The following is a 12,500-nucleotide window of genomic DNA, read 5'->3' as shown; positions in this document are numbered from 1 at the left end:
GTGAGTGAGTGTGTGTGTGAGTGAGTGTGTGTGTGTGAGTGTGTGTGTGTGACAGGAGCATCTGCTGGATTATGGCCTTCTTGTGTTCTCCTGCCTGTGTTGTTGATGATGTGTGTGTGTGTGTGTGTGTGGAGAGCGAGGTGCTGAAGCTGGCAGATTTCGGCTCCTGCAGGAGCATCTTCTCCAAGCCTCCACACACAGAGTACATCTCCACCCGCTGGTACCGCGCGCCCGAGTGCCTGCTGACCGACGGACACTACTGCCAGAAGATGGACCTGTGGAGCGCCGGCTGCGTGTTCTACGAGCTGCTCAGGTACAGCTGTGTGTGTGTGTGTGTGCTGGTCTGAGGTCAGTGTGTGTTCTGACCGCTCCTCTCTCCTCCTCCAGTCTGTCTCCGTTATTCCCGGGCCGGAATGAGCTGGATCAGGTCAACAAGATCCACGATGTTCTGGGGACGCCGGACACCATGCTGCTGCAGAAGTTCAAACAGTGAGAACCAACACACACACACACACACACAGAGCAGCTGATCAGGTGTTTGGGAGTCTCCAGCAGTGTGTGTGTGTGTGTAGGTCTCGGGCGATGCGCTTCGACTTCCCTCCCCGTAAGGGCTGTGGGTTCTCTGTGCTGGTCCCGCACTGCTCTGCGGCCGCTCTCTCTCTACTGCACCTCATGTTGACCTATGACCCCGAGCAGCGCATCAGTGCCCGCGCCGCGCTGCAGCACCCCTGCTTCAGAGACCTGCGGTAAGCAAACACACACCCATCCTGCAGCACCGCGGATCTGACGGACACGAGAACACGGATTCACTCAGGGCCGGCACACGCCAGACACACACACACACCAAAACTACAGCAGACACCAAACACAGCTGCTGCTCACTCACGTCTGCTTTAGTTTGGACCAAAAGCTGCTGGTAAACACACCCAACAGACGAAAGCCGACTGCACAGGAGAACGCAGTGTGTGTCTGTTCTCTCGTTTCACCAAGGGAAAATGAGCTTCTGACACACACACACACACACCGTGAACACAGCAGCGGTCCGCTCCATCATCACTCCTGATGACCATGCTCTGTATCATAATCATCATCTCGTCCTGGCCGTGAAAGACACACTCACTAAACACTTCAGTAGCGTTTATGATCATCAGCCGCAGTGTGTGTGTGTGTGTGTGTGTGTGCACGCTGCAGGATGGCGGAGCGTAAGGCAGTGAGTCTGCGGAGGGCTGTTGGCGAGTGCAGCGGTGTGCCAGTGGATCAGCGATGGCGTGTGGCGCGGCAGGGTCGGCGACAGGTCAGAACACACACACACACACACACACACACACACACACACACACACACACACACACACACACACACACACACACACCCTCACCCTCCACTGACCTGTTCAGGTGTTTCCTGATACTCATTTTCTCTGCAGCATCTGAAGCAGGTCGGTGATCCGCTCAGCAGACGGAATGCTCCTCATTTCCCCCTGGAGCTGCCGAAACTCAATGTTGTGATCCCGACGCCGAAGATCCCGTACCCGCTCTCCAGCTTCCCGGCTGTGAGCGTCTCTCACCGCGGCTCTCTGCCAGCCATCTCCAAAAAGTGCCACTCGCGTCTTAAAGTAATCATTTCACACACTCACACCAAACAGATAGTCTGATAATCTGTGTGTAATCTGTATTCTCTATCTCTATAAGCCCAAAGAGGAGCCGCACCGTTTGAAGAGCTACTACATGCCTTCGCTGGAACGCAATCATGAAAACTACTGACCGACACCACCAGTCCAGACGAGTACTGACCGACACCACCAGTCCAGACGAATACTGACAGACACTAACAGTCCAGATTACTACTGACAGATACCACCGTTACAGATGACTACTGACCGACACCACCAGTCCAGACGACTACTGACCGACACCACCAGTCCAGACGACTACTGACCGACACCACCAGTCCAGACGACTCCTGACCGACACCACCAGTCCAGATGACTCCTGACCAAAACCACTATTACAGACAACTACTGACAAACACGACCCTTACAGACGACTACTGACCATAACCACCAGTCCAGACGACTACTGACCAAAAACCACCATTACAGACGACTACTGATCAAAACCACCATTACAGACTACTGACCGAAACCACCATTACAGATGACTACTGACTGCACCAGTCCAGACGACCACTGACCAACACCACCAGTCCAGACGACTACTGACCGACACCACCAGTCCAGATTCCTACTGACCGATGCCAGCGTTCCAGATGACTACTGACCGACACCACCATTCCAGACGACTACTGATCAAAACCACTCTTACAGACTACTGACCGAAATCACCATTACAGATGACTACTGACTGCACCAGTCCAGACGACCACTGACCAACACCACCAGTCCAGACGACTACTGACCGACACCACCAGTCCAGATTCCTACTGACCGATGCCACCGTTCCAGATGACTACTGACCGACACCACCAGTCCAGACGACTACTGACCGACACCACCGTTACAGATGACTACTGACGGACACCACCGTTACAGACGACTACTGACGGACACCACCAGTCCAGACGTCTTCTCACCAACACCACCAGTCCAGACGCCTACTGACTGACACCACCAGTCCAGAAGACTACTGACCGACACCACCAGTCCAGACGACTACTGACCGACACCACCATTACAGACGAGTACTGACGGACACGACCATTAGAGACCACTACTGATCGACACCACCAGTCCAGACGAATACTGACTGACACCACCATTACAGACGAGTACTGACCGACACCACCAGTCCAGATTACTACTGACCGATACCACCATTACAGACGAGTACTGACCAACACGACCATTAGAGGACTACTGATCGACACCACCAGTCCAGACGAATACTGACTGACACCACCATTACAGACGAGTACTGACCGATAACACCAGTCCAGACGACTACTGACCGACACCACCAGTCCAGACGACTACTGACCGACACCACCAGTCCAGATTACTACTGACCGACACCACCATTACAGACGAGTACTGACCAACACGACCATTAGAGGACTACTGATCGACACCACCAGTCCAGACGAATACTGACTGACACCACCATTACAGACGAGTACTGACCGATAACACCAGTCCAGACGACTACTGACCGACACCACCAGTCCAGACGACTACTGACCGACACCACCCGTCCAGATTACTACTGACCGATAACACCAGTCCAGACGACTACTGACCGACACCACCAGTCCAGACCACTACAGACCGAAACCACCAGTCCAGATTACTACTGACCGATACCACCATTACAGAGGACTACTGACCGACACCACCAGTCCAGACGACTACAGACCGACACCACCAGTCCAGACCACTACAGACCGACACCACCATTACAGACAAGTACTGACCGACACCACCAGTCCAGACGAATACTGACTGACACCACCATTACAGACGAGTACTGACCGATAACACCAGTCCAGACGACTACTGACCGACACCACCAGTCCAGACGACTACTGACCGACACCACCAGTCCAGATTACTACTGACCGATACCACCGTTACAGATGATTACTGACCGACACCACCAGTCCAGACGACTACTGACCGACACCACCAGTCCAGACGACTACTGACCGACACCACCAGTCCAGATTACTACTGACCAATACCACCATTACAGACGAGTACTGACCGACACGACCATTAGAGGACTACTGATCGACACCACCAGTCCAGACGAATACTGACTGACACCACCATTACAGACGAGTACTGACCGATAACACCAGTCCAGACGACTACTGACCGACACCACCAGTCCAGACGACTACTGACCGACACCACCAGTCCAGATTACTACTGACCGATACCACTGTTACAGATGACTACTGGCCGACACCACCAGTCCAGACGACTACTGACTGACACGACCATTAGAGAAGACTACTGACCGACACCACCAGTCCAGACGAATACTGACCGACACCCAGTCCAGACTACTGACCGACACCACCAGTCTAGACGACTACTGACCGACACCACCAGTCTAGACGACTACTGACCGACACCACCAGTCCAGATGACTACTGACCGACACCACCAGTCCAGACGACTACTGACCGACACCACCAGTCCAGACGACTACTGACCGACATCACCAGTCCAGACGACTACTGACCGACATCACCAGTCCAGACGAGTACTGACCGACATCACCAGTCCAGATGACTACTGAGTGAAACTAGAAATCCAGATGAGTCCAGAATGTCCAGTCCAGAGGGCCACTGGCGGCCAGTGAAACTCCAGCAGTAACGCAGGTCACGCAGCAGGCGTCTGTGGTTCCAGTATGGTTTGATCAGCAACAGACTGAACATGTGAACTTTCCGTTGAATGTAATCAGGTCTTTGTGGAAACACAACGTTGTGAAAGCGGCACAGGCTGATATGTGCAGTGGTTCAGTGTCAGTCCTGTTCACACCAGAGTACTGTACTCTACGAGAATGGATGGAAGTGGACTTTAATTCTGTGTGGTCTGAGCCAGACTGAGTCTGAGAGTCTGCTGGTGCCATGACTCTCCTCAAGAACTCCTCCTGCTGGTGCTCGTGTGTGTGTGTGTGTGTGTTTTATATTTACAGACGCGACCAGCTCACACAGATCTCATCAATAGTATGAAATGAGCAGACGAGGGTCATCAGAAGCGCCGGTTTGCTGTCAGGAGCCACTGTGACACGCGTCACCTTCAATAAAAGCCTTTTACTTTACACTCGCTCTACATGAACATGCTTTGATGAGTGCGCCTGCAATCTGCATCCGTTTACCACACACACACACACACACACTGACAGGAGTATATGAGCTCACTCCTGATCAACACAGCTGTCTGGAGGATTCTACAACACACACACACACACACCTGCATTAATGCATCATGAGAATACACCTTTACAATTACAGCACTAAATGTCCAGGTAAAGGGGGTCGGACACCGGATGAGCCACTCAGCGCCGTGACACAGTGTGCACATGAGAGTTGGAAGTATCGCACACCAGACGCGCACATTCGAAGGTTATTTAATGTGAAACTATGCAGATGGCTCAGTCATAGCGGAGCGCCACAGACAGTCGCTGACTTGCAGTGCCAGAGTGTGTACCCTGATCGAAATCTACGTTAAGAATTCTGAAATGTGTGGAGCAGCACATCCGGTGGGTGACCCCCTCAAGGACAGCTGTAATAAAAGGGCTTTTCCGAGACGCGGAGTGTTGTTTTGGTCAGCTTTAACACACACACACACACACACACACACACAGATTTTTAATGAAGAACACAATGTGAAATGCAAATCTGTAATCCACATGAATCAGCGATCTGAGCACAGCCGGGTCTGGGTTAGGTATGGGCTGGTATAAGATTCTAACGGTATGATAACCTTGGATAAAATGATGACGGTATTGTGATTACTGCTCTAATATCGGCTCTTTTTAAATGTCGGAGTTAAAAACAACTTTCCCTTTTGAAAACAAGATAAAGCTTTACAGAGTCGTGATATTCTGGAGCTGTAAACATGTCAGGCTGAATAATTCAGGATCTTTGACTTCTGCTGTCTTCATTAGATTCTAAACGGTGGAAAACAGCATCTTTGGATATTTTGTCTGCTGGAGATACTGCTGTCCTAATAAACAAACAAACAAACAAACAGAAGTAAATAAGAAATCTTACTCAAATCTTAGGAACGGTTTACAGAAAATAAACCTTGACTTGTCCAAACCGCAGTATACCTTGAAAACGATTATCGTCCCATGCCTGGTCTGGGTCAGTGTATACTAACAGTGACTGCTGGAGTTCACCGGTGTCAGATGGCTGAACCAGCGGCTCTCTCTCTTAGGGGTACACAGAGTAAAGGCTGCTCTCCAGCAAAACTGGTCATAGACTGGTTTCTTGGTCTGCTGGACTTCCTGAGCTTCACACACACACACACACACACACACACACACACACACACACACACACACACACACACACACACACACCTGTGAATCAGTCACAACAGATGATCATTTCTCACTCATTAATCCTCTGTAGACGAGACCAGGAAAACCCAAATGAGAAACACAGAGCCTGTGTATTGGAGATTATTTTAATATCAGCTCTATTTCTGCTTTAGAAATCTCCCGCAGTGATGACACACTTTCACTAGAGTTACTGATCGTCTGCTTTCACCCCATAAATCACTGAATTACACTATTATACATATAATACAGAGCAGATCTCTTCATCTCAAACCATATTAAAATAAATGCTCAATAGATACAAAGTTTAATCATAATTCTCCACATTAGACCGGTCTGTGAGTCCTCACACACACACACACACACACACACACACACACACACACACACACACACACGTGTAAAGCCATTCTCTTCTAATAAACTATTAAGTGCAAACAAATGTTCTTTATAAAACTATGATTGCAGCATCCAGCTTCAGATTCAAGACAGAGGATATTAAAGCCGAGTGCGTCAGGCCTCCCCCAGCGTCTGCTGCCTTCTGTCCAGTCTCTTTGATCCGTTATAGTAGTTAGAAAAACAGAGCAAACTAAAGAAGATCAGTGCAGGGTCTCCGTCAGGGTCAGATCTGTGAGGCGGAACGGAAAAGCTCATTAAAAGGGATCTGGGATGGAGCGGGTCTGGACTTCTCTAGCTGAGAGTTCTGGTTTCCACACCTCAGAAGCTTGAAGAACACCAGAGGAGGAAATAATAATACAGGGAGACGCGTCTGAGAGGGGAAACAGCAACAACAGAAGAGGAGCTCAAATAAATACTCTGGGAATCAACAGAGTTCTTCAGCCGGCCTGCTGTCAACACCAGCTCCAGAACCCCGACAGGAGAACCAGCGCTCCAGCGGTCCCTCGCTCCCCTGCAGGCCACAGGTGCGGAGCCGCACACACTGGGGCTATACCACTGTCCCGCTGGGGGAGTTCGCCTGCGTCTGGGACAACAACAAACCCTGCAGGAGGAGAAGAAGAAGAGGAGAGTTACAGACCCAGAGGAGTGCATCTGACACACACACATGCACGCACACACACACACACGCACAGTCCTCTTTCCTCCAACACACACACTCGCCCATCTCACCCACAACTAAACACACGCTGGTGTGTGTGACGGTCTCAGATGTGTGTAGTGATTTCGACATGTCTGAACTCTGCGTATGTTGATGTTGAGATGTAAATAAGAGCAGTGTGTGTGTGTGTGTGTGTGTGTGTGTGTGTGTGTGTGTGTGTGTGTGTCCTCGCTGCAGCACCATGGCCTACAGGATCAGGCTAGTATGAAGTGGACATGAGCAGCTGTTGCTGGACACGAGAATTATTGGTATTAATTATTAAATAACCCTTCACAGTGTGTGTTATTAACGTCTAACCCAACCATCAGCATTCACTGGGTTCTGGAGCTGATCTGGGCAGCGTCCCGCTACACACTGCAGAGGGGACATCTGAGCACTGCGGTGACGCAACTCTACACATCTATAGCTGTGTGTTTGAGCTCCTGTGTGTGTGTGTCTGTGTGTGTGTGTGTGTGTGTGTGTGTGTGTGTGTGTGTGTGTCTGTGTGTGTGTGTGTGTGTGTGTGTGTGTCTGTGTGTGTGTGTGTGTGTGTGTGTGTGTGTGTGTGTCTGTGTGTGTGTGTCTGTGTGTGTGTGTCTGTGTGTGTGTGTGTGTGTGTGTGTGTCTGTGTGTGTGTGTCTGTGTGTGTGTGTCTGTGTGTGTGTGTCTGTGTGTGTGTGTCTGTGTGTGTGTGTGTGTGTGTGTGTGTGCATCATCAGCACTGTGGATATCTGTGCACTGAAATATCCAGCATTTGCATCTTCAGAACATCTGCATCTGTAAAATATCTGCAGAACATCTAGAGAAACATGTAGAACATCTCCAGAACCGGGCTGGACATCAGTATATCTCAGTGGATTGTTTTTCAGTAACGGTGATGTGAGTTTTAAAGCCGTGTCCGGTATAAATTTGCATATATATATTCAGGGCTCAAAATGGTGAGCTCTCTGTGCGCCCTCATAATACATTAGGGAGCATTTGTGCGACTGCTTATAATGGCTGTAGTGCGACCTGTTGTGCGACCACTCTATTGGTTAATATTAACTGTCAATCACTCGAGGCTTTCTGCTGTCAGATGACAGGGAGCTGTTGGGACAGCAGGAAATGCAAATGATGAAGAGTGAACAGTACACAGGTCTGCAAACCCCACCTAAAGTTACAAATAAAGGCTCAGATGACAGCGATCAGGACATGTGGTGGATGCTGACCCACCAGCTGAGATCAATCGAGTGTTTTCAGAGAAGGTGCCTGAATCTCGATGCGTTGCACTCACCGCGTGTTCAGCGCAAATGTCCACTAATGTAAAATCTAACACTGAACACATCATCGCTAAAGAAGCTCGCCTTTACTGAGTTTACACTGAAACTACGGCTCATAACAGAGCGGTATCGCGCCGGTGGTCATCGCGAGAATCCTGCCCTGCCTGCGCTTATATTGGTGCGGCTGACTCGCCTGCTTTATTCCACCAACACAGAGAAATGAAGATCAGCTCATAACGAGACTGAGCATTTACAATGACCCAAACACAGAGAAATGAAGATCAGCTCATAACGAGACTCAGCATTCACCATGACCCAAACACAGAGAAATGAAGATCAGCTCATAACGAGACTGAGCATTTACAATGACCCAAACACAGAGAAATGAAGATCAGCTCATAACGAGACTCAGCATTTACAATGACCCAAACACAGAGAAATGAAGATCAGCTCATAACGAGACTCAGCATTTACAATGACCCAAACACAGAGAAATGAAGATCAGCTCATAACGAGACTGAGCATTCACCATGACCCAAACACAGAGAAATGAAGATCAGCTCATAACGAGACTGAGCATTCACCATGACCCAAACACAGAGAAATGAAGATCAGCTCATAACGAGACGGAGCATTCACCATGACCCAAACACAGAGAAATGAAGATCAGCTCATAACGAGACTGAGCATTTACAATGACCCAAACACAGAGAAATGAAGATCAGCTCATAACGAGACTCAGCATTCACCATGACCCAAACACAGAGAAATGAAGATCAGCTCATAACGAGACTCAGCATTCACCATGACCCAAACACAGAGAAATGAAGATCAGCTCATAACGAGACTGAGCATTCACCATGACCCAAACACAGAGAAATGAAGATCAGCTCATAACGAGACGGAGCATTCACCATGACCCAAACACAGAGAAATGAAGATCAGCTCATAACGAGACTGAGCATTCACCATGACCCAAACACAGAGAAATGAAGATCAGCTCATAACGAGACTGAGCATTCACCATGACCCAAACACAGAGAAATGAAGATCAGCTCATAACGAGACTGAGCATTCACCATGACCCAAACACAGAGAAATGAAGATCAGCTCATAACGAGACTGAGCATTCACCATGACCCAAACACAGAGAAATGAAGATCAGCTCATAACGAGACGGAGCATTCACCATGACCCAAACACAGAGAAATGAAGATCAGCTCATAACGAGACTCAGCATTCACCATGACCCAAACACAGAGAAATGAAGATCAGCTCATAACGAGACTGAGCATTCACCATGACCCAAACACAGAGAAATGAAGATCAGCTCATAACGAGACTGAGCATTCACCATGACCCAAACACAGAGAAATGAAGATCAGCTCATAACGAGACTGAGCATTCACCATGACCCAAACACAGAGAAATGAAGATCAGCTCATAACGAGACTGAGCATTCACCATGACCCAAACACAGAGAAATGAAGATCAGCTCATAACGAGACTCAGCATTCACCATGACCCAAACACAGAGAAATGAAGATCAGCTCATAACGAGACTGAGCATTCACCATGACCCAAACACAGAGAAATGAAGATCAGCTCATAACGAGACTGAGCATTCACCATGACCCAGACACAAACTTTAAAGATGGCAGAAGAGAGACTTTACTTTGTCTGTTCTTCCTCCAGATGTAGATTATTCCTCTATTCAGTTACTGATGACTGCTCTTCAGCTTTCAGCACTGAACTGAAGGATTTATTATGGTCTTTTGTTTGTTTTGTAGCAGAATTATTCTTTATTAAACTCACATGCGTATTAAAACAACAGTGCTGAATAAATCTCTCCTACTGCAGGGCTTCATTTGTGTCTGGGGCAAACCATAAATGTATTTTTGATGAAGTAACAGACTTTATAGCAGATCCCTCACATTCAGGACAGCATCATCACGAGATCACGAGTTCAGTGTAACTATTATTGTCATCATCACTAATATTCTATTATTAGACATCCCTTTTGGAATTAAAGCTTATATATATATATTAATAAGTGAGAGGTAATCGGAGTTTGATTTATTTGAGTTTATTTCACTTTTCTTGTTTGTAAAGGCTAAATACAAATAAAAATAAACCGGTTTTTTGTACTGTTTTATTTAAAGTTATAAATAAAGTTGTAAGAGGAGTCTGGATGTTATTAAAGACTTTGCAAATTGAGTTTGCAGACATTGGTGGGTTCAGACATCCATCGTGTGTGTTCTTGGCAGTTTATTCGTGGCTGTTTAATATTGTCCATGTTGATATCAGAATTATATCGTATCGACTGAAATGAAGAAATATATTGTGATATGAAGCTTTGCCCTATTGTCCAGCTCAAACAGAACATCTGCAAACCAACATCTACATGCAGAGCATCTAAAGAAAATATGTAGAACATCTGCAAAACATCTGTCTACAGATCTACAAAACATCAACACAACAGCTGCAAGCATCCGCAAAACATCTGCAAACATGGACAGGACACAGGGGTCCCGCAGTACTCCTCTATAAATCAGGCGTCTTCAGTCCTCACTTCACTCAATCCACTGACGCTTAATGTTCACATTAGAGAGGTCATTCTCAGAAATGTAGAGCGTTTAATAACACGAGTTCAGCTCAGGACTGGGTTAGACCAGGGGCGTAGCAACCTGGGGGGGGGGATATGTCCCCCTCACTTTTAGAGGCAGACCATTTAGAAACAGGTGATTAATAATTATATGAAGGTATGACCTCATCCAGCCGTCCCCCCCCCACTTTTAAAATGTCCGCTACACCCCTGGGTTAGACTACATGTTTTTTCAGCTGTAAAGGGTCACGAAACACCGAAACACATGGTTGGAGATGTTGCCGAGGCCCTTTAACTGAAGCACATTGAAGAAGTGTGGGAACCCAGAGGACATGTACAGAACATCCCTCCTCTACCATCACACAGACTAACACATCTGCATCTCAGAGGAACACACGCACAGAACCCTACACAGCTCCTCTTGCGGGTCAAGGGCTGCACGGTACTGTCCGGCATCAGCATCACCGTGAGGATCTGCAGAACTCTGAGTAAAGCAGCTCCAGGGTCCAGAGCTCCTGATGAGTTTAACCACAGCGGAGCGAGCCAGCGCTCCTCATCTGCATCATTAGCTGGAGCTTTAATGAACACCGACTGGACTTAATTATTGAGTTGATGAAGACTACACCGGGTTAGTTTACCTTTGATTATTAATGCTGAAGATGCACTGGGCAACTCTGGGAAATGATGCTATAAATGGGTCAACAGGTCAGACACGGGGTAACTAATTAGGGTAATGGGTCACAGACACCATACTGCAGACCATTCCTAATATTACAGCATTATTAGACTGGCCAGAACCCCACAGCCCTGTTCACTTCACTTGGGTCTTCGCTCTGTTGTATTGATCTGTGCTTTCATTATTATAGTTTATCCAGATTCACTCAGGACATCATCTAATCAATCATCCTGATCAGTCTAAAACCATCAGTTCATCTGGAGAAGGTCTTCACATCTCCAGCTATGCTCATGTTTCCTACATACACACACACACAGCACGCACGCACGCACACACACACACACACACACACACACACATGTATATATATATATAATCATTAGATATGTTTTTAATACAGAACCGCTCACAGGCTCAGTTAAATAAGAGGATAAGGACAGAAATGAAAGGAACAGTGCTCTGTGGTTTAGTGGAGAGTTTTCGGACAGAACCGGAGTGCTGTTTAATACCTCTGTGTGGTCAGAACTCTGTCAGATATTAACTAGAACTCATCTCCGGTAACTCATGTTGAGTCTGGTGTGGGACCGCTGGAGCTCTCCTGAGGCGCCTGCAGGCCTGTAACAGCGTTCGGTTCGCTCTGCTAAACCCGTCAGCGGTTCTGGATCACCTATAATCCAGAGCGCTGCCGACACACGCGATCTGCAGCTACACATGGCATGTAGATGAGCGCAGTGAGGCAGGCAAACACACACACACACACACACACACACACACACACACACACACACACACACACACACACACACACCAGCGCACCGCAGCAGGAGTTCAC

General features: G+C 48.0%; 2 protein-coding genes across 2 annotated transcripts in view; one reads left to right on the top strand and one right to left on the bottom strand.

Annotated features, from left to right (window-relative positions):
- LOC130244157 (MAPK/MAK/MRK overlapping kinase-like) overlaps nucleotides 1-4,787 on the top strand; it is a 6,095-nt gene extending 1,308 nt beyond the window's left edge. The window contains exons 7-12 of the mRNA XM_056476444.1: nucleotides 135-313; nucleotides 388-489; nucleotides 573-746; nucleotides 1,192-1,294; nucleotides 1,427-1,615; nucleotides 1,692-4,787. Of these exons, the coding sequence (XP_056332419.1) occupies nucleotides 135-313; nucleotides 388-489; nucleotides 573-746; nucleotides 1,192-1,294; nucleotides 1,427-1,615; nucleotides 1,692-1,763 (819 nt within the window). The 3' untranslated portion in view covers nucleotides 1,764-4,787. The remainder of the gene's footprint in view (nucleotides 1-134; nucleotides 314-387; nucleotides 490-572; nucleotides 747-1,191; nucleotides 1,295-1,426; nucleotides 1,616-1,691) is intronic.
- A 1,359-nt stretch (nucleotides 4,788-6,146) lies between these two features.
- Nucleotides 6,147-12,500, bottom strand: part of wdr20a (WD repeat domain 20a) — an 8,991-nt gene continuing 2,637 nt past the window's right edge. The window contains exon 4 of the mRNA XM_056477122.1: nucleotides 6,147-7,032. Coding sequence (XP_056333097.1) covers nucleotides 6,979-7,032 — 54 coding nt within the window. The 3' untranslated portion in view covers nucleotides 6,147-6,978. The remainder of the gene's footprint in view (nucleotides 7,033-12,500) is intronic.

This window comes from Danio aesculapii, chromosome 17, assembly GCF_903798145.1.
Source record: "Danio aesculapii chromosome 17, fDanAes4.1, whole genome shotgun sequence".
NCBI classification, from domain to species: domain Eukaryota; kingdom Metazoa; phylum Chordata; class Actinopteri; order Cypriniformes; family Danionidae; genus Danio; species Danio aesculapii.
Note: the sequence above shows the minus strand (reverse complement) of the source record. Positions and strands in the feature narration are given on the sequence as shown.